The following is a 23,285-nucleotide window of genomic DNA, read 5'->3' on the forward strand; positions in this document are numbered from 1 at the left end:
CACAGTGTTACATCATCTTCTGAGTCAGTCTAATAGCGTAAGCGCGAAATTACAACAATCACAATTACAATTAGGGCAAAGGGGAGCAGGAAGGGAGCACCCAATGGACTGGGAGCAGAGGAGCAAACCTGACACTAGGAATTCGTGACTCCAGGTGAAAATTCAAGTAAAAGCGATAGAAGCACATTATTGGAAGATATAGGAATGGTAACAAGAAGAGCCTGCTCTGGGAGGGGGGTAGGGAAGTGGGGAATGAGGCCAGGGGGTAGTATTTTTCATTCAGAAGAACAAATCAATAGATCCATTTGACTCTGCAAACTGTGTAACTTCAAGAAACAGAAAAACAAAACATGAAATCTAGCACAGTGCCTGGCTCATAAGAATTCAGGAAAGTGAACTGCTTTATTATCATGACAAGACAGATGACAGGTTTTCACTTCACCATTACATTCATGCTAGGGACAACACTGTTTCCTATTCCAGATGCTATGTGGTCTTTTAAAAACACATTATTTACTATGCTTGGGATATTTGGGCATGCTTAATAAAATAAAAAAAATTACAAAACATTCCTTTTTTTTTTTTACTGAGCGAAGTACCTAATTTTATACAATTTACACACAATTTTTAATTTTAGTAACAGAAACAATGACATCATTTCACTTCTTGATATTTAACAGTAACAAGACTTGCACTCCCCAAGACATGCACTACGGCCAGAAGAGTCTGTCGTCGACAGGACGGTCTTGGCATCTTACATATTATGCTCCCACTTTAAGTTCTATTTGCTAGATTTTAAAAGACGCAAAGACAATGAACAAGTGGCTCATAAAAAAGGAATACAAATAGCCAATAACAACACTAATGTATCAATCTCATTTATGGTTAAAGAAATACAAATTAAAAAAATAAGATACCATTTTCCACTTATATTGGCAAAGATTAAATTAAAAAAGGGCTCCTATCTACAGCTGAGCAGGAAAAACGTAGGTGGGGCTGAAGGGCTGGTCACACACCTGACACTAAGGACGTGGAAATCACAGGGCCTTTCGGGAGAAATCTGGCATTACTTATCAAAGCTCTAAGAGCGCTCAAGCTTTGGGACCCACTTGCAGAATTTTTCTTAAGGACAGAAATAAGCACGCACACCTCACAACACGGTTGCAAGGACAACCACTGCACCAACGCCCATCGTAGAAACTGCAATCAGAACGCCCGACCCGGGGCAAGGAATCCGTGCGCCATGGCGCACCCCGCTTAGGCCTCAGGCAGTAGGATGGGCGCCCCACCACCCCCGCCATACCCCCTACCGCGCCTCGGTCTCCTCCTTACCCAGAGTCCACTTCCCACAGAGGCAGATACTGCTGGAGAACAGCTTTCTCGGGGACCTGAGTCAGCAGGAACTGAGGGGAGACGTGGGGCTTGGGGGAGTCCTCTTCACAGACAGAAATGAGATGTGAGAGGAGACACGGCCCTCACCGCCGGTCAGATGCAAGTCTATGAATGTGAAGCTGAAAGTTACAAGAGCGGCTCTTACAATGAGGAAGAGAAGCTGAAGGCAAAACCGGCAAACTGAGGCTCAGGCAAACCAATTGCCCTGAAGGGCACCTGTGCACTGTATGTGAGGTCAGATGAGAAATGCCCCAGGCTACTGAGGTTCATTACAGCCGGACATTGTTACCTCTAGTCAAAAACATCCTGGCTGATTATTTACCGTACGGTAGAAGCCTCTAGTGCCTGTCGGTTATGCCACAAACGCATGGCAATGACCAGATGAGCAGTTAAGACAATTAAAAGGTAACACAACACTATGTTTCCATTAAAGAAAAAAAGTGTACTAATATGGATTCATGATGGCTGAAAGATAAGAGTTTAAATGTTTCCTCTTTGCATATTTGCATTTTCTAATCTTTTCTACAAAGAGCACTTACCACTTTAGGATTCTGATACCTTTTCTACTCCTTGCGTCAACCCAGTGCGATGGGGGGGGAGGCGGGGGAGATGAGGGAAACACATATTCTAGTGAGCTATCCTCAACTGACAGCCTGCTGTTTCTAATAGGAAATGTTGGGTTTTTTTTAAAAACTGGTTTTTGAAATAAAATTTGATACTATCAGGCATTTTTTTTTAGTGAATACAGAAGATTACAAACAGTTTTCATTTTCCTTTGTTACTCAGGGAATCCTATCATGACTTTGTACCATTTCGTATTGGAATTTCTTCTGTGAAGCAAAAACAGTCCCAAAATGAAGGATCTTCAGGGGTCATAGGAACAGCAGATGATATTAAATCATTAAAGGTGAGAATAGTGAACTGCCTCTGAGTTGGTTTAGAATCATCCTGAGATGGAACCTAAAAGGGGAAAGAATAGATTACCTCATTGTTTTACCACATAGTCACCTTACAATCAACTTTATGATTAGGAAAAAGAGAAATAAGACCAAATTATTACAGGTCAGTAATACTAAGTTATAACAGAGCAGGATTTCTAGATAATTGGAATCACCCCTCATGTCAGTGTTGCCAACGTAACAAGTTAAGAAAATTTAACAAATAACCTGGCCCTTGAACTTTTTTGGTTCATAACCTGTGGTATTTGTTTCAAATGTAGCTTTCTGAGCCACACATCCAAAAATTCTAAGAGATAAGTTAGAAGGATCCCCAAAATATGTCACTTTTAATATGCAGCAAGGTTTTTCTGATGGGGTAGGCCATAATGCAAACTTCTGAGACCTCTCCTGAGGGCAGATTTGATAAAGTTCCCATCAACACACAGCACCTTTACAGGAAAGGATTTATTCAGCACTCAGTGTGAACTTGGTTTCAGGTTCTCAGAGAGAGCCCCCGTTCACAACTAACCCAGTGGAGACCCTCTTTACCATCTCATCTCCTCTCTGAGGGCAGGACGTGGATTTCATACTGTAAGCTAACAAAGCCCAATACAATTTTGCATGATTTATATCTCACAGCTATGCTGATGGCATTGTTATCCCAATTTTACAGATGGGTAAACTGAGGCTCAGGAAGATCCAGCACTCTGCCAGCTCACCCAGGTTAACAAGGCAGACTTGGGCCTAGAAGCCGGGTCTTCCTAACAGCATGCTTGTCCTTGAGAGACAGCCTACAGCGCTCTGCAGCGTGAAGCTGAGACTTACCCACAGGGTCGGGTAACCTGGGCCAGAACAGCTTCAGGTAACATCCACGTGTAACTAAGTTAACGTCCCCTGTAACTAAGTTATGAAGACTTTAAATCCTTGGCTAACGGATCAGAGGCAGGGTCTGTGTGCGGAGCTATTATTCCGGTCCCACTACAGTGCCTCACGTGGGTTCCCGATTCTTCTAACACTACCAGGATTCTTCAACACACCATTTCCGCAGAATCACAACTCTGTATGTGGAGGTCGAGGGTCCTTGACTGGAGGGTCTTTCTGTCTCATCTCCTCATGTAACAATTAACAGCAGAAACAAGCAACCGCAGACTGTGATGGGAAGAACAGAGCCCCGTATTCTGCTCCAACATGACACACGGCCCCCATGCGTGTGAGCCTGTAACTCTGGAAATAATTCAGGAGCTCGCTAGAAAAGGGGGAGGGGGCTCAACCTGCCAGATGATGCCATTACTCAGCACCCCTCAGCTGGTACCTTCTATTCCACACAGCCCCAGGGCACCCAGACATAAACCACTGCTAAGGGGACTAAGACAGGGGCTATCTGGAGTTTCTATGGAAACAGAAGTATGAGGACAATACTAACAGAATTTCTCCTTTGTAATATTCTTGAATATGAAGAAACAGGTAATATGCTCTTTAAAAATTTCTGTGAATTCCGAGATGATATTAAGGATTTGATAATGAAAAAACACTTCTAAATCCATAATCTTAAACAAACACCTCTAACCTGATAGAAACCAGATGACTGTTTCCATCAATAAAGAACAAAGTCCACACTGATTCATGCTTTTTGAAAAAAGTAATAGAAATTTTAAAATCTTACACCCTGATGTCTGGATCCATCCGGTTTCCTAAGAGCCACGGCAACAAAATGGTGCTCATCTATTTTGCTTTCCTGAAAAATAAAAAGTAGTTAATAACATCACTAAATGTGCAAACTCAGATGTTCTTTGGTCTTTATTTTTCAATCTCCTTTCCCTCTCTTTCTGTATACACAGGTACCTGCCTCCTCTGACCCATTTATGATGTTACCTGGACTGTGGCCCCTTACTTGTGAATAATACTTCAGTATGTACTTCCTACTTGGGACATTCTCTCATGTAACCACACGAGTTAACAGCTTCAGGAAATTTACATTGAGAGAAGAGTTGAATCTACCACCTGTATTCCAATGTTTATGACTGAATCCAGGAATGTCCCTTACAGCATTCCCACCTTCAAGCACCAGAGCCCATCGAGGGTCCAAGTCTGCTTTCAGTTGTCCTGTCTTGCTAGCCCTTGTGTCTTTTATGACAACATTTTAAAATATAGGCCCCATTACTGTCCCTCCTTTATCAACAGAGCATTGCTCATTTTCCTTTGGTCTGATTATGCTTTTTCAACCAGAAATGAACTAGACAGAGTGCCATATCTGGCGGCACATCGAGACAGCCCTCGGCCGTCACTGGTGTTTATTCTGGACGTACTTCAAGCGCTCACGTAAAACTCAGACTGCAACCCTGGTTTGTAAGTATTTCGTGAACTATGGAGTACAGCCCATGGGAACTCCGTGGGAACTCACAGGTAAGCCTGAAAGAACACGCGGTTTTCTGTCCTCTGCTAGGTCTGAAACGTGGGGATGGGGCTTAGAATAGGACAGATATTGAGGTAATAGTTTGGATGATTTTAATAGTTTCTAATAGTTTATAAAGGTATTGCAGTTACCGCAATATAAATAATATAGTATTTATTAGATGTATATAATAATATATAAATAATATAATATAAATAACAAATAAAACCACCCCAACTATGAATGAAAAGCCACTTACTAAGGGATTCCTCCGTAAGGTACCAGTTTGAAATACAAAACTATAGTCAGAAATAGTATCTTCTTCATATCTTCACACCTTAAGGTACCCAAATTAGCAAAAAATATAAATGAGATTGAGTAAGGGACAGGTATGTTTAAAAGAAGAAAAAACTTAGTAGTGAAATGTCAGAAGACTGAACTGTTCAAAGGTGCTTTCCCTTTAACGAAAAGCAAGCTCACAATATTTGTAATTACAGACACAACTGCCCTTACTGATGCGCGGCCTTCCCTTCCTCACTGTGAATACATGGACACGTGCACTTCCTAGTGCAGGCGTGCTTCAGCTGTAACCACTTTTACAAAACCATGGACCACTTGGTAAGAGCTCTGCAGTGTCTGCACCTGAGGGGACTATCAGAAGGAACCGTGGGCAACCACCAGTCCATCTTCTGTCCGTATGCTAGAACACCAGGATGCCCCGCTCGACCCACCTATACATCTCGCCAGAAGCCACAACTCAGTGACGCTGATTTCAAAATACAGCTTCCTCCTACCTAATGAGACCTCATAAGCACCATGTAAATATGAAACACGACACAACAAACATGAAGGGACCGCTTGACAATGAGTGACTCAGTCACAGCACACCCACACTCAGCGGGACGCTGCAAAAGAAGCTCTGTGAGGGAAGAACTTTGCCGCTACGTCCTTTCTATCAAAGACGACACATACAAGAAATGTCAGATGAAACAAAAAAAGGAAACCAGCAACTTAGCTACCTACTTAAACCAACTTCATTCAGTGCTACTGAATTTAAGATTTAACTTCTGAAGACTTTCTAAACTTTCAAGACTTTCTCCTAAGCTTACAAATTTTATCCGTAAAATTATTGTGAATATCAGAACTTCCCTATAATCTCCAACAAACCAAAAGGGAGCAAGAACATTTTATCTTTTTAGGAGATAGTTTAGTGTAAAGATTACAAAGATCAATCATAGTGCATGTTATTTTCTTCATTACGTAGCCCATTTTATAAACAAAGACAAAAGTTTAAGCTGGAACTTAAAAATTCAAATTTTGTAATTTTTTTTTCAAATGGCAAAGCTGAAAATGTATCTGTCCTAAATATTAATACTTCTAATTCTTTAAGCACTTTCCCTTCAATGCAAAGAATTTCTATTTCATCTAACCTCATCATTTGGAACTTTTTGGTGGTGACCTTCTATGGAAACTGAGAGCCTACAAAAGAGGACATCCCTCTTGACCTAAGATTTCATTTTTCTAGAGGGTTATTTTTCCAGGTATGGAAATACAATATTTAAGTGAAAGTCCTTTGTATTTGTTACAATAAATAACGGATTCTTGAGTATGTCCAAGCTAGCATTTTTGGTCTATAATAAACTGAGCTAGGTCATAATACAAAGGAAAAAGTAAAAGACAAAAAATGTCTGAGTTTTCTAGTCCTGAATGCTAGTTATTTCTGAAGCCCTGTAAAGTGAATCCCTCTAATATCCCATAATACTGCATTTCTGGCTTAAATGAGTTTGTGTTGGGATCCTCTCTCTAATGACCAAGAATTGCTAGTGAGAGACCAAATATAAAGAGAGACCAAAATCTTTAACCTGGCTAATTACGGCCACATGATCGTGGTTGTCTAACCTGGACTCTCTCTCTCAAATCCCCTCATCATAGGATTTCCCTTCCCATTTTACTGAACTCCCTGTGACTGACCTTTCAAGTTATCAGCCTAAAATCCGTATGCTCTCACAGTTTCCCTCACCCCCGCTCAGAGCACCAACAGTGGATTCCAGCAGTGTCTCATTTCAATGACCAGACCCCAAACTCATCTTGTAGACATGCACACAATATGGAGAATCTTACAGTTAGAGCTAGTGCGATAAATTTCTTACTTCAAATGCCCATTCTTTTTCTTCTTCCCCATCCAGGAACAAACGTGTTTCCTTATAAACTTGGCCAATATCCAGATTCAATGGGGATATATCAAATTCAAGCCGTTGCAATTCAAAGCCTAGTCCAACACCAATGGCCTTTATGAAGCTTTCTTTCAGGGCCTAAAATACAGAGATAGTTTCTATTAGAGCATTCAGCACGCAAAATTTTTCATAAACTTTGGGGCGCCTGGGTGGCTCAGTGGGTTAAGCCTCTGCCTTCGGCTCAGGTCATGATCTCAGGGTCCTGGGATCGAGTCCCGCATCGGGCTCTCTGCTCAGCAGGGAGCCTGCTTCCCTCTCTCTCTCTGCCTGCCTCTCTGTCTACTTGTGATCTCTCTCTGTCAAATTAAAAAAAAAAAAAAAAAATTTTTTTCATAAACTTTATAGGCCCAACACAACTGGAGTTTTAACTCTACGCTACATTAGGGCTGTAAATTATTACTATTTTGGGAGGCGCCTAGGTGGCTCAGTTGGCTGAGCATCTGCCTGTGGCTCAGGTCATGATTCTGGAGTCCCGGGTTCACGGTCAGCAGGGAGTTTGCTTCTCTGTCCACTCCCCTGCGCCCCCCCACCACCCGGCTCATGCTCTCTCTCACTCACTCACTCTCAAATAAAATCCTCCCCCCCCCCCAAAAAAAGCAAAGAGACAAACCAGATGTGTGATCTTAAGGTCAACCATTTAATCTCTTGGTGCCTCCATTCTGTCACATGTAACAGGAGATACTAATGGTACCTTCCTCACAGCACTGTCACGATAATTAAATGAACTACCACGTGAAGAACATATGTTACATTAGAGCATATTAGTGTTTGTTAAATAATGTCTCCTGGCATGTAGCAAATATTACATTAGTGCTTGTTAAGTAAGGCATCATGTGTATGAGCTCCTTTGAAAACAAAAACATTAAATATTATTTAGAATTTAATACTTAATATTAAATAGTGATAAATAAAAGGTCTTGTTTTAACTTTAGAGCAGGTACCTTCTGAGCACTGAATGTATATTCAATTTTCTTAAATGTGATTATAGCAATGATGCATAAAAATCATGAAGTTCCCAAGTAGTCACCCATTTATTCCAAATACTCTTAAGAACTACTGGGTAACCAAAGGACTTTTGCTTCTGTTTTTAGTGAGGCTAATGGATCACCCTAGGCTTTTATTCTCATAATTAGAAAGAAATTATACCCAGTTCCTGTAAAACATGTCAAGTTGAGTCCATTCATCCTTAAAGCTTCTGATCGTTTCCCATTCTTTGTTGGTGAACTTTCTTTTCATAATATGAAAGAATTCTGGAATTGAACCACGACCTGCCAATTGAGGAAATACAAAATTAAAAATAGCCATTCTGTTAACCAAAACCGTTAAAGAGCACAAAGAGAAAGCTACGGCTCAACCTTACTTTTGAATATAATCACAATAATCCTAAACAAAATGTCAGCAAATCAAAGCTGGGAATTAAAATAAAATAAGATTCAGTGACCAGCAGGGGTTAGCCCATAAATAGAAGCATAGTTTAAAAGAAATCGTGAAATTCTGTGGAATATTAAATAATTAAGGGGAAAAAAACCACATATGGTTATATCAATAGATGCCTTCTGAAAATCTGATACAATTTAGCAGCCAAATGCGCTATAAATCCTAAGTAACTAGGAGGAAATTTCCTCTATGTGGTAAAGTATCAGAAATCCACAACAAACACTCTTAAAAGAGATACTCTCTAGGGTTTACATTTTTACTTTGCTACAGAACAGGAAAAAAAAAAGCAATTTCTTTACAAGTTTTTGAGAACCAGGAGAAAGCTGAGGATCTTTGTTATCACCCTTAAGTCACCACTTTGCAAAATTAACATATGCTCATTTCCTTCAAAATAATGCTCTCTCAACAGATTTCCTAATTTGACATCTCCAGTAGAAAAAAATTTTAATTTCTGTCTTTTCAGGGATGCTCCTGTGAAGTAAGTAAGTGCTTTAACACAAACAAACAAACAAACAAAAAAAAACCTGAGACCCAGTCCTAGTGCCTCTTTACAGAACATTCTCAACAGGAATAATAGAAGAACTCAGAGAATCCGATTCTCAGAATTAAGAGCTAAGATGCAAATTAAAAATACAACAGGTGCCTTTCGTATTATACTTATCCAAAATATGACTATGTTGTTTGTCTACCTTTATCCCTAAGCAGGATGTTTCTATCATCATTCATTTACTTACTGTACAAATATGCAGATTACATATAAACACAGACATGTAGAGACCTAATGTAGAGACCTAATGGTTACAAACATCAGTCCTGGTTCCTGGCCTCACACACTGACAGCCCAGCTGGCCCATCAGAGAGCCTGGCCCAAGGGAGATGAACCACAAACGTCTACTGTATGAATAAATGAACTTAACCATTATTTGTTTACTTCCCAATGCCCTACTGCCCTATGTCCTTCCTTCAAGACTGTTACATACTTTGCAGAAATACCACCTCCTCATCAAGGCAGTCCCTCTGTAGATTGTGTTAACATAGCTTATCTACTGTAACTCCAATTTCCATTTCCAGAATACCCAGCTCTAAAATCTGTGTGCCCAACTGGCTGACCACCACTCTTGAAGGGACAGCCGCCACTACACTCTCTATGGGCATTAGAAACTCGTCTAGGGAAAAAAGATGTCAAATCCCCCTGCTGAACCTTTCCCTGGCATTTCATTGCTAACCCGCCCCATAAGGATTCAACAGCTGGGCTCCTATGACGATCCTTTCCCCTGAAAACATCCCAGTGCTAGATGCCAGGGACATGACGATGAGCAGAATGGACGTGACGATGAGCAGAATGGACGTGCCGATGAGCAGAACAGACCCGCCCTCACCTCCACAGGGGGCTTACAGTTTCTCCTACAGGAACCATCTACCATTCCCAAAGCTCTGTCAAGGGTAGAACCTCCTAAAAGCCAATTCTTCCACACGACTGTTTATGATTCCCCTACCATTCCCACTTCAACAGTCAAGAGTCTCTTCTTGTTAAGCCAGGAAATATTTCTGACGACCCTACAATGAGTGATATGTGGTCCTTTACAAATCAAGAAAAACACTCATTTATTTTCAAGTTCATCAGACTCATTTAATTCATCTGTCTACTCCCTGGCACTCTATTCTTCTCAAGAAGAATACCTTTGGACACATTTTATGAATTCAACTAATATTTACTGTATCTATTCATATTGTTAAAAGACTGCTATTTCCTAAAATTAGCCCAGCAAAGCTATAAAGTCACTTCATGTAACAGCACTGAAATAGTAAACTGATCTGGAAGACCCAGGGAAGGGGATTCTTCTTCAGGCCATGGACCCCTTACTCTTCAACACCTTCTTTAAGCCCCTGAACAAACACCGTCTTGTTAAAAAGCAAACAGAACTAGTACATACTGGCTTGAGAAAGAACATGCTTAAGACAGCAGGCTTGCAAAAGTGACAAGAGGAAAACTGGGTATTTTAAATCCTGGGAGTGTTGTTATCTACATAAATCATCAACTGTTTCCTCTTCAACAGATCCTAGCACAAAGCAATAACAATGGGGAAAAGCTACCTTGGATTTGGGAGACAGCACTGCATATTTTGAGTAGAACTGTAGTTTTAATGGAACACTACCCAAAAAGCCATATTTAAAAATACATGCCTGTTGTCAACTATACTGTCATTTTGTTTGCTGGTTTCTTCATAACCTTCAAAAAGCCCTCTGATTTTTTTAACTAAATAAGATGGGGCAATCAAGAAAAAAAAATTTAAATATGCATGCTAATAAAAAACAAACTGATTAACATAAAAAGCAATCTAGCACAATCACTGAAAGCAATCACAAACTGATTATGTACAGCTAAAAAAGTATCCAATGAGTGTGTTTTCATATACTTTTGAGAGCATTTTATCCATTCCACAAAATAAGAGATTTGAGAGCAACAGAGGATTTTGTAAATATTCAGCCAAAGCACGACAGCGCCACAGTGTGGCACTGTGGTGGAAATACATAGTGGGGAACAGTCTGTCTAGGAAACTGGAATTTAAAGGAAAAAAACAAAAAACAGTATGAAATCCCAGAACAACACACCTGTCCCTCAGACTATCTGAAGGCAGCACAACTATCAGCCATATAATCTGGCAAATCTTCCTAATACAATCTTCGATTTAATCATACTGGCTACTTAAGAATTTACATATAAAGATAAAATGACTCAAAAACTAACATCGTTCTAGACTAACCAAGTTTACAGAAACCAGATCCCCCACCCTTGTAGCTTAAACTTCAGGAAAAGCAGTATTAGATATTCACCGTTCCACAATGACCAACTACTCAAGACTACAGAGCAACCCGGAAGTTCATCGAACAATTAAACATACAGTAACAACCTACAACCAAGTAATTTACATTAAGTGCCTCCAGCTGCTGTTGCCAGCCTATGGGAAAAAATCCTATTAGTGCCACAACCGACATCAATCTGTCCCCCAAACAAGGTCACTAATGTGTTATCTGGACCAGCATCTCAGGTGAAGTTGACCTTTCTTCCTTAAAGAAAAGGGATCGGTTATGGGGGGGGGGGGGAGCAGGAGCTGAGCAAAGTCCAACTGTGTGCGTAAGAAAAACAACATTTAGACAGTAAGTCATATTAGAAATTCCAGTAGTGTCATTTTCTAGATACCGGATTACATACATTCTCACTTCCATGGGAGGGGACAGATTTCTAAAATTTGAGTTAGTATGTACACAATGATGTGTGATTTACAAGCTTACCTGTTTGGGAATTTATCCAAACACAAACCCAGAATAAAGCAAACTGCATGAGCGACTCCTACTGGATTTCACAAGCTCATGAGCAAAGCCTCTCCCAGCTTCCAAACAATGGAGCTCTGGGGACCCTTCGCAGATGTGCTGTAGGGCAGAAACACTGGACCAAAAGGCAGCTACCTGGGCTGAAGCCCTCCCTGTCGGCAGCCCTGAACCCTGGCTGCTCTCCGTGTTTCTGTGAACACTCCTTTTTCAACACACAAGTGTCAACACACACATAGGAAGCAGGCCTACAGAGCCAGGATAGGATTCTGTGGCTGTAAATGCGCTTTCTTTTAGAGAATCTTTTTTTTTTTAAAGATTTTATTTATTTATTTAACAGAGAGAGAGATCACAAGTAGGCAGAGCAGCAGGCAGAGAAAGAGAAGGGGAAGCAGGCTCCCCACTAAGCAGAGAGCCCGATGAGGGACTCGATCCCAAGACCCTGAGATCATGACCTGAGCCAAAGGCAGAGGCTTAACCCACTGAGCCACCCAGGCGCCCCTGTAAATGCGCTTTCAAGGACCCTGAAGGCAAGGTGGAGGGGCAGAGGGTGAGGCTGCCCCAGGGACCAGGACACTGAGCACAGAGACCCCAGGGACTAGTCGTAGACCTTGAAACCTTAGGTCATTTGCCCTGCTGGGCTGCACACTTGCTTGGAACCCATGCCTCCCTTTTATCTTCCAACTTCTCCCCTCTGAAGTGGGAAAGTCTACCCGACGCCTGTTCCACCACCGAGTCACAGGAGGAGATGGTCTGTTTTCTAGTTGAACAGGCCCGCTGAAGAAAGAGGAGTTCTGCCCCACCAGGGAGCATACCCAGCCTCACCTCTACCTGACTTAGATCACTCATGATGACATCTGGAACTTTCTGAGTTGACGATGTTCAGAAGAGATCTTGGAGTCGGATGGAATAGGCTAAGATCTGGAGAGGCTGGGATGGGATGACTTTATTTTGTATGTGGGAAAGACAGAAACTGGAGAAGGGGGAGGCAGAGGATGGACTGTACTAGGTTGAACAGTGTCTCCCCCAACTCATGCCCACCCAGATCCTAGGAAATGGACCCTTATGTGCACAGGGTGCAAATGTTATCAAACCAAGAAGAGGTCACACTGGGTCCGAGTGGGCCTCGTATCTAATGACTGCCGTCTTTCTGAGGGGAACACTGAGGCAGAGGATGCAGGAGAGAAGGCCGCGCGAAGATGAAGGTAAAACCCAAGTGATGGAGCTACAAGCCAAGGGATGGCGGGGACTGCCGGGGACCAGGACGGGGTGACGAAGGATTCTTCCCCGGAACGAGAGGGAGCGCGGCCCCGTCAACATGCTGACTTGCGGCTCTCAGAACACACTGAATTCTGTCGTGACAGACACAGCAGTTCGCCGTCCTCCGCCAGGAGCCCTGGCAACCGACACCCGCAGCCGCACTGCCGCGCTCCTGGGACTGAGTGCTACGCCCGCGCCAAACGTCCCCATGGGCCTCCGGCACCTCCTCGCTGCTACGCACGGCCGTCTCGGGGGTCTCTGAAGCCTCGGAGGGGCACGGGGAGTCGGGGCGACCGAGGAATACGCGACGGACGTGCCGGCAGCCCTTGAGCACGAGGACGCCAAAGCTCTGCCCTCGCTGCGGCCGCTCCCGCTCCCGGGTGCCATGTGTCGTGTGGGGCTCCTCCGTCCCGAGCTCATCCCTTCACCGAGGGAGGCCCGAGCGCTTCTCCCACCGATGCTTCCGAGCATTCTACACCGCAGCCGTATTAACCTCCATCCACCAAAGGTGCCACAACGCAGTCCCGCGCTTGCGAGAGAGAAGACTGACTGAAACCGGCCTTCCGCGGACCTCCTGGTGGCTCCTTGCGGCCTTTGCGAGCCTGACAGGAAGGGGGCGTCCGGACGCCTGACGAAGCGGCCTCGTCGCTGGACTCTAGCCCGTCAGGCGGAGCTCGCTCTCCTGGCGCTCCGCAGCGCGAGACGGGGCCTGACAGAGCTCGCGAGCTCCGCGCTACAAACCGCGAGCGCGTGGCGTCTCTCCCCGCGCCTGCCAGCAGCCCGACGTCGGCACGTCAGCCACGCCCCCAAGCAGCGCGGACGCACAGAAGCCGTCTCTGTTCCAGCGGGTGGGGTTGTCGCGGCGTCTGCATTTGCAAGCAGCGTCCCAACCCGTATCAGAAGCACCACTCCATGCCAGCCTCAGCAGCGACGGGCACAACCACCTCAGCGTGAGCATTTCTTAAGAAGGTTCTTAGTAACGCCGGCCCTTCCCGGGTTTAGGACCTGATCTACCCAGCACTGGTGGTGGCAGAACTGTTAAGCCGTTAAAATGCAAAACATAACACACACACAAATTCTAGAGGAACGAAAGACTTAAATGTAAAAATAATTTTAGAACAAAATCTAGTGAGTAGAGTAAATCTTTCATCAATTTAATTATTTTTCCCAAACAAGACAGAATTCAGAATTTATCAAGGAAAAGAGAGATGCATTTATAAAAAATAAACTCATATGGCCAAAAAATAAGTTTAAAAGATAAATACAGAATGGGAAAAATCCAACAAATTTGGTCAATAGACTGTTAATATCCATAATATGTAAAGATCTTTTATATTACGATTAGAAAGTATGGATATGTAGTTTACACAAAAAAATTCAAATAGTCAATAAGCTATTGACTATTGATCACTCTTGTGATCAGAGTAATGTACCATTTAATGAATGATCTTTATCCACTGAACTACTCTATGTAAATACTGGACTCTAACTCTTAACACTCTTAGCTGACTATTCTTCTGCTGATACCATGCTTTTGTTTACAATGCCTAACACAGCTGCAGAGAATGGTAAAGCCAGTCCCTCTCACTGTATTTCTCCTCCTCTTAAGACATCAGTACCTCCAGGGGCACCAGGGTGGCTCAGTGGGTTGAGCCTCTGCCTTCGGCTCAGGTCATGATCTCAGGGTCCTGGGATCGAGCCCCTCATCAGGCTCTCTGCTCAGTGGGGAGCCTCCTTCCCCATCTCTCTCTGCCTACTTGTCATCTCTCTCTGTCAAATAAATAAAATAAAATCTTAAAAAAAAAAAAAACATCAGTACCTCCATAAAAACGTTAAATTCATTTAACCCAGTTCACAGAATTTTTCATACACTTCTGTGCTGGCAAGTCCTTACAGAGCTATCAACAAAATGTAGTAGTGAGAAGCAGTGGCTAAATATGTGGGCTCTGTATTGTGGCTACAAAACCATGATCTTCTATTTTTGAGCCATCACCTTAATCTATTTTTTTTAAAATATATTTATTTGAGAGAGACAGCAAGAGAGAGAAGGTGCAAACACACACACAAGAAGGGGGCAAGAAGGGAGAGGGAGAGAGATTATCAAGCAGACTCCACACCAAGTGCAGAGTCAGATGTGGGGGAGGATCTCACGACCCTGAGATCACGAACTGAGCCAACGGAGCCCCCCCGGCACCCGTCTTACTCTTTTCTGTACAGTAAAAGGAGTACTTACATCCTAGGCTTAAGCAGATGAAGATAACATTTAAGAGGTTCTGACACAGTGTCACAATGAAGAAACGCTCAGTAAACACTAGCTCCACACTGCGCACCCCATCAAATCCTCTGCACAGCGAAGACCTGGCCTGTATCCAGGCAGGGGGAAAGCTCCCTGCAGGCGAAGACCTGGTTCTCCAGTAAGGAGGTCAGAGAACAAAAGGAAGAGTGACTTACTGAAGGTGCCTGCAGGCTGTGTCTCCCAGCTTAAGAAAAATGCTTTAAGCACATCCAGCAAAACACAGGTCGAACAGAGACCAGTCTACATGGAAACGACAGAAGAATAGACTGTACGAGCAACAAGGATGAAAGCCGAACCTGAGAAAAGGGGGGGTGAAGGAGAGAAGCAGCTGGTAGATCCGTGGATGGTGAGGAGGAAGACCCAAAGAAGAACTACTTGTGATCGTAATTCAGAACAGTTTATATTCCAGGTAGAATCTCAGATGAGTAACATTTTCTGTTGTGGCTGTGTACTCATTTTTTTATTTTTCAACAAGCACAGTCAGCAAAACCTAGAACCCCAACCCTCTGTACACGCAGTTAATATTCATGAAGCACCTGCTCTGTGCCACGCACTTGGATAAGTCCCAGGTTCGCGGCGGCCAAGACAAGTAAGCCATGGTTCCTGACCTTCTCCAGTGCGGGAGAACAACATTCCAGTAACTAAGCTACAATCACAAATCCAAAGGGCCACAGAGGGTCAGAGAATCTTTGCTAAGGAGGTACTCGCTCCGTCTCACCCTTCAGGTCTCAGCTACTCAAGAAAAGACGGGGCAGAAGAACAGGCAGAAGGAAGGACTCTGAACAGGAAAACGTCTGCTGCACGGGAGGTAATCAAAGATGAGTGTGGACAGCACTGAGCAAGGAGAGCGACCAGAAATGTGGAGAGAGGTAAATGAGATCAAGACGACAGGGTCATGTTAAGGTGACTGGGCTTATTAGGAACCAACCCAAGAGTTTTGAGAAAACTGCTGTAGGGATTTTTAAAGACCACTGTCTTCTGTACAGAGAAATGTACTACCCACATGGGGACAAAAGTGAAAAGGGGTAACTAATTATAATAATGCAGGGAATGGTATGATGGAAACAGACAGACTCTACCACCTTCCTACTTGTAATACCACTTCTCACTTTACACTTACCGTACTTAATTCACAGAGCAGCTCTTCTAGAGAGCAGTTCTCTGACAGTCATTTCAAAGCTGTTATATTAGTATTAAATCTCAAAATATAGTTACTCTGTCCCACCAATTAATATCCAGCCATGTTTATAATAAAAATGGAAATCTGAAAATATAAAATCATGGGAAAAAATTGATTTTGTTTTTTTCCCAAATTTAAATCATAATTTTTATATTATATCTATTTTATCCTGCCTTATTTTTAAACACAACAAAATTAAACAACTATCTTTTCTTTTATACTTATGACTACAAAAGCCTTTAATGCTGGATAAAAATTGGAAAATGAAGCCAAAAAAAAAAAATGAAGCAAAAACCAATTTCCCAATTGGGGGGTAGCAAGCTATAATGATGACCTACATTAGTCCTTCCCCACCGGGGTTAGAAAGGTACTGCACTGGCACCTTCCTTCCAGCAGGGTCCCCAATATCTTCTAATCCCTCTTCTCTGGACAGTCATTTCTTGAGTGCCAACCATGCACGAGCTACTTTGGTGTAAGGCTCTTTTATCCATTAGGCAGAGAATCAAGTGGCAGGTGCAACAGTGTCCCCAACCGCGGATATCTGGCTGGAAGAGGCCTGGAGCCCCCAGATCCATCAGCCATCCCACAGCAGCCCTGGAGGAGACCGGAAAGCAAGGGCAAGCACCTGCTTCCGCTAGAAGGCAGGACTCTGCGAGTCCCTACATGCCACTCGCAGGGACAGGAGAATGAAGGACAACACGGAACTGAGTCTTTCAAGGTACCCGCGATGCGCCAAAGGCCAACTCCTTGAGCGAATGATCTAATAATGATGTCCAACACAGGGTATAAAGCTGTATCCTCCATCACTCGGCAGCTCACCTCACTGACTCAGGTACGCAGAGCAATTCTAATGAATGTCAGCGAAGTAGAACAGTGTGTACTCCTCCCTGAGTGATGAAACTGTGTGTACTCATACTTCAGAAATGAGGGACGCGATCACGACACTAGGGACAAATGGAAAAGATCTCTTCCCCATGTGAGATGTATCAACGGGTCTTTGGCAATGAAGCAAAGAAAGTAAAAGGTTTGGACACTGAGACCAGCCAAATAAAATCAGTCAAAAAAAGTATTGGGGGGGGCGGGCTCTAATAAAATACAATTAACAGGAAACCGAGTTTTCAATCTTTGCTCAATTACCTTACCAATGATTAAAAGTTTCAATTAGCAATTACTTGTTTATCCAGCACCGACCATAAGCCAACACTGTTCATGAAGCCAACTGGTAATAAATTCTGTCTCACAGGCCTAATTTCAAGGCAAGTATTAACCTGACGAGCCAGCTGTCACTCTAATTGTGCTGACTGCACTGTATGGACCAGTGGCCTCTCAGATGATTTCTGATTTTTGAAATCAGGACAAAAGAAAGCTATGAAAGCATATGCACTTGTTCCCATGCTCACCTTTTCCAAATAAGCCGCCTTTTTTTCCTTTTTTTTTTAAAAGACTTTATTTATTTGCGAGAGACAGAACACAAGCACAAGCAAGCAGAGGGAGAGGGAGAAGCAGGCTCCCCACTGAGCAAGAAGCCCAACGTGGGGCTCGATCCCAGGACCCTGGGATCATGACCTGAGCCAAAGGCAGACGCTTCACCGACTGAGCCACCCAGGGGCCCCTTATTAGCTATGATCTTGCTGAAAAGCAGATCCTCTCCAGAGAAAACCATGTGCATATTCATATGAAATGCAGTAAACAATATTAAGGGGGTGAAAAAAATGCCTTGATGCTTACCCAGGGATTTCCTGGGTCGAGTCCCCATTCCTACGAGACAGCTTCCTGAGGAAAGTTACGAACCGAGCTCTCTCAGAGAGGCTCACGAGCAGGTTAGGAAGAAAGGAAGTGGTGGGAGAACGCAAGGTAAATACACCGACAGCAACAGTGAGAGAGGAGATTCACCTCGTCCTCTGAAGCCCCAGTGGGGCAGCAAAAGGCCCAGCTGCATCCGTCTGACAAAATACTTAGTGGGCACTGTGACCGCTCAACAAGGCCGGGGCTGAGACGTGGGGCGGCCACCAACCTCGGAAGGAGCTCACAGTTCTTGCTCTCGTGCGGCTCGTAAGGACCACGAGTGACAATCGAGTGACAACTCGTCAGGAGTAGAGACAGGTTACTGGAATGAAGGAAATGTCTCTTACGAGAGCCTATAACCAAAGAATCTAGCTACAACAGCGGGTTCACAGAGCCTTACAGAGTGAGACTGAGGTGACAGCCAACCAGTCCATGGTCATCTCTGCAGAAACAGGGGTGGGGTGAAGTTAACACAAATCTTCCAGACTAAGGGCAATGGAAGATTCTGCGCGGAGACACAGTGCCGAGACGCGGAAGCCACACTCCGAAGTTAGGGAGATGCTGGTTCTCTTCACCCATTCCTTACCTCCTGCTAACAGTACTAGCGCATTCACCGGGGGGCGGCTGGAACCATGAAATCGGACATGTTCCGTACAGCACCGGGCACAATGCGCTGGCAGAGAGGAAGTGCTCACTAAATGTGAGCGACGCTGAAAATCACAGAGCAGTGAAGAGAACCTGTGCTCTGCTAAATACAGTCTGGGTACACTCAACGCCACAGTCAATGTGAAAAGTTCCTACAGCCACTAATTATGAATTTCTAAAGCAAAATGCAGGCAGCTTAAATATTTTACTAACTGCTTGCTCTTTGTTTTCACTAATGTAGTAAATGGAATGCACTGAACTGTATTTAGATATAACACAAATCTCTACCCAAGGGCTAGAATATACTTCATCATTGAGATTTTTTTTTAAGCAAAACAACAACTTCCTGATGAATTCTGGAGAATACTTGAGTGAAACAAAGTTCTTACAATGTATTTACTAAGTTTTCTGAATGGAATGCTCTTGAAAATTGACTGATGAATTCGGTTTAACATCTGTTATTTAAATAAAAGACAAACAGCTATTTAAAAACTGTTCTTTAAAAAATTTGACCATCTTGGAAAACAGTTTCAAATTTAGTCTTATTTAACAAGCTGAGGTATAATCCAAAAAGAAAACCCTCATATTTTCACTTTGCCTCCAGGCAAAGCATTACATGCATCCCCAGTAATGGGGAATCTTGCCTTTACACAGAAGTCTGCTGATGTTCACGGAAAAAGGGAAACACACCCTTTTCAGATTCATGCTCTCTCAGATACACCACCGTTGAGTACTGAGCACATTTTCCCTAAGCTTTAGTACCTATAATCCACCTCCTGGCCTGAGATTTCAGAACAGATAAGAACTGAGAAAACAAGACGCTTAGCACCACAAAAATGCAACATTACCTGGAAAACTGGTCTTCATTACATCGATTCCAACTTGTAGCTCAGGTTCAGCAGCGAGCACCGCATAGTCCCCTTGATGAGAGACGTTGAAGTTGAAGTTGGGGTAAGGATTCAAGGAGTCTTTTGCAAGAACTGGTTTTCCCTTTGCAGTTCTTTGCAAACGAATATTATTCCAAGGGATATTCAATTTCTCTGCAACTAATTTCCTTATCATCAGACGACCAGCCTGTTAAGGAAGTAAAACATGTGGTATGTATTGAGGTATACTAAAGACTCAGATACCCTGCCTGTAACATACAAAGTCTATTTTTGTGCTTTCTAAAATAAATTCATTTTTAAGTGTTTAAAAGTATATTAAGTATTAAACTTAATGTACTAATATTTAAGCAATGCTTAAGAAAGTAGAAGAAAAAGTTAAAGTCCCTCTGTAGCAATTCCCTCCCCTCAACAAATAACCAATGTTAACAATTCTGCATCTTTCTGTTCTTCTAAGTATCTACATACCTTTTCATTTAGATATGCTTCTTCTTTTTTTTTTAAATGTAGATACATATTTGAGATCCTACTATAAGGAGTACTGCAGCAGGCCTAAGCTTTATAACTTACAAGTGTTGGGGGTTATTTCATGTCTATACCTATGAGTCCGGTCTGTCCCTTTTAACTGTAATCTAATATTTCACAATATCAAGATACTCCGCTTGATGGACGACTCCGCTATTACTGGACTTTTAGGCTGGCTCTAGTTTAGCTATTATGAAAAATTTCCCAGTGAACAGACCTACATCTACATCTACCTACATCTCTGTGCATATGTTCAAGTAGTTCTAGATCCCATACAACTATCACTCAGCTTCAATAATTAGCGATGCATGACTTGTTTCACATACACCCCTTCCACTGTCCCACTTCCATGAATTATGAAAAATCAAACTACTAAAATCATACAAAAATGCCCAAGAGTAGAAAATGACAAAGTCTGTAATAATTTATAAAATACCTTTCCAGGAGTCTCCCCTTCCCTTCTAACATTCTAACATAGACTTTCAAAATCTGCATGACTATGAATTACAAACTATAAAAAAGTTAAAAAGAAATTCACCACTCCGCCTTCAAAACACTATCTATTAGTCCACAGCCCAAACGAAAAGGTGTCTCTATCCGGGGCACTTTCGAGAAATGGCGGTCTCGGAAGCGATGATCACCAGAGGCGACTTCAAACTGCACCCTGCGGCCGAGGTAATTCTGAAATCCAACTTTCCCTTTGTTGCTTGGAAAGGCCTAACCACAACCAACACTTCATTTACAACGGCGTTCCCCGAGCGACGCAGTCGGGGAGGGAAGCCCGAGGGGCGTCCCCTCGCCGGGCCGTTTTCTCCGGGACGAGAAGGCCGGCCCGGGCCTCCTCCCGCGACCCCGAGCCCCCCGTCGCGGTGTGCCGGGGCCTGTCCGTGCCGGGCGCCGTCGGGCAGGCGGCGCGGGGTCGCGCGGCGGGGCGCCGGCGGGGGCCGCAGACACGCTGCCCGCGGGACGCGCCGCACGGCCGCCAGCCCGCCCCGACACACAAAGGGCCCTCCACACCCCAGACCCGAGTAGTACCATGGCCGCCTTAGCGTCCCGGGCAAAGACGAACTGGCCGATGCGCTCCTTCTCCTCCGGCTGGATCGACCGCACGGCCAGCAGCCACTCCGCGCGGCTCGGCAGCCAGGTGCCGCACGAAAACGCCCAGCGCACGCCCTCCATGGCCGGCACCAAGCGGGACCGCGGCGCGGGCGAGACCATTCACGGAGAAAGGACCTCGCCGCCAGGCCGGCTCTGATGGCGCGGACGCTGGCGTGCCCCGCCCCCTTCTTCCCAGCGTCGCGGCGGAGGGGGCGGAGCGGACGGCGACGCGCACGACGCCCCGCCCACCGGGAGCGCAGGTTTCCCCCTCCCAGCCGCTGTCTCCAGGAGAGATGGGCTAGGGGCGGAGACGGAGGCCCGCCTCTGCGCTCGGCGCTCTGCGGCAGCTCGTGACGTCACGAGGGGCGGGGCCTCGCGGCGAGCAGAGGGAGGGACCAAGGCCGAGAGCCCCCTAATTACGCCAGTCACACTCGGAGAAGCGCTAACGGGACAGCGGTTCAGGCCAATCGCAGTCAGGCCTGCGGAGGCAGCGAGCCTAGGGTGGAGACTTCGGAGACTGCAGTTGCAGGTGGGTGAGCTTTGGGGTCTGAGGGAGGAGTGGGATGACAGCGCCCGGTGCTGGGGGGCCCGCGGAGGAGGGGACCCCCGGGGCTCTGGCCGCCCCTCGGGTCGTCCGTGTGCCGGGTGGGGGAGGGCTATGGGCGACGGGGAGCGCGGCGCTCGGAGCCCCCGGAGCTGTGCCCCGCGGCGGCCCCGACCTGGCCTCCCCGCCGGTCCTGGGACCCCTCGCTGCGGCCGTGCGGCGGCCCGGGCACCGGGGGTCCTAGGAGCGGCGGAGCGCACTTAGCTCAGCAGCCTTCCTCGGGGGCTCCGTGCCTTGGCTCGGTTGTTTTCCCAGGCCTGACCGAGGGCCGTCTGGACGCCTCTGGGGGACCCTCGTGACCACAGCCCCTGCGGTACTGGCCTCTGCGGAGCCCTGTCGATGCCCAAATTCGCGGCAGATGAAATGCCATCCGCTGAGATGTAGACAGTCCCCCTCCGCCCTTTGGCGGCCAGGGGACGTCAGCCCAGGGCCAGCAGTAGTAATTCACACAGTGACCTAAGGATTATTTCCATCCTCTCTAAGATGGCTTCTGTTCTGTTTTTATCTATGCTTGTTTCTGTTAAGTTTTCCTGATATCACAAGCCCCTTCCAATCCTTTGCAGGTAGGTGGGGTTTTGAACGCCCAACAAACACAAATCCTCAAAGGGATGTAACGTAGTGTCTTTAACCCACTGAGCCACCCAGGCGCCCCTAACGTAGTGTCTTGATAGATCAACTCGGATAATACTTACTAAGAGCCTGTGTCAGGGGCGCTATGTAAGATCCGCTTGCCACCTGCAGAGAGCTTACAATCTGGCAAGGCAGAGGGAACATGTGCCAAAACCCCGCAGTAAGTGAAAATGTGTAGGTACGTGAAGTATACGGTGCCTACTAATTCTCCTGTCCCCGATGATCACAACTCCGTTCTCCATTTTTAACTTTATGTATCTGAGCTTATGGTAACTTCTCCACTCTTGGCATTTTGAACTGATTTTTAAAATTTCACTGTTTCCAAAACACTTCCATGTTCTGTGCAGTAGTAATTATTGTTACTGATGGAGAATCTGAGATGAGAAAGAGAAATCTGTGGGATGATTTCAACACAGGTTTAGGAATTCATAGTCCATTCTTTTAGCATTGAACTGAGCTCTGTGTATTCATCTGTAGAGCCTCGTAGACAGACCGACAGTGCAGTGGTTATTCGTACTTGCTTTCTCTGCCTAGAATATTCTGTCCTCCCATCATCACATTTCTTGCTCCTCTGTGTCATTCCCGTCTCGGCTCAAATGTCATACCTAGGAGAATGTCTCCGTACAACAAATCTAAAAAGCTCACTCTCCCCACT

The 23,285-nt window shown here is 44.8% G+C and overlaps 1 protein-coding gene across 3 annotated transcripts; it reads right to left on the bottom strand.

The window, feature by feature from the left end:
• Positions 1 to 383: 383 nt before the first annotated feature.
• Positions 384 to 21,586, bottom strand: AASDHPPT (aminoadipate-semialdehyde dehydrogenase-phosphopantetheinyl transferase). 3 transcript variants are annotated; one of them, XM_080815644.1, is made up of 7 exons: positions 21,334 to 21,586; positions 19,738 to 19,963; positions 8,103 to 8,224; positions 6,873 to 7,034; positions 3,994 to 4,065; positions 2,202 to 2,352; positions 384 to 1,511 (listed from the first exon to the last, which is right to left on the bottom strand). In XM_080815644.1, exons 1-7 carry the CDS (start codon positions 21,514 to 21,516, stop codon positions 1,498 to 1,500), a joined length of 930 nt encoding a protein of 309 aa, XP_080671770.1. In that variant the 5' UTR covers positions 21,517 to 21,586; the 3' UTR covers positions 384 to 1,497. The 3 variants fall into 3 exon arrangements, with proteins under 3 accessions (XP_080671770.1, XP_080671768.1, XP_080671769.1); XM_080815642.1 differs by having other exon boundaries at positions 384 to 1,497; positions 21,334 to 21,581; XM_080815643.1 differs by lacking the exon at positions 384 to 1,511 and having other exon boundaries at positions 2,041 to 2,352; positions 21,334 to 21,571.
• Between the last annotated feature and the right edge of the window lie 1,699 nt (positions 21,587 to 23,285).

Source organism: Martes martes, assembly GCF_963455335.1.
Source record: "Martes martes genome assembly, chromosome: 10".
NCBI classification, from domain to species: Eukaryota; Metazoa; Chordata; class Mammalia; order Carnivora; family Mustelidae; genus Martes; species Martes martes.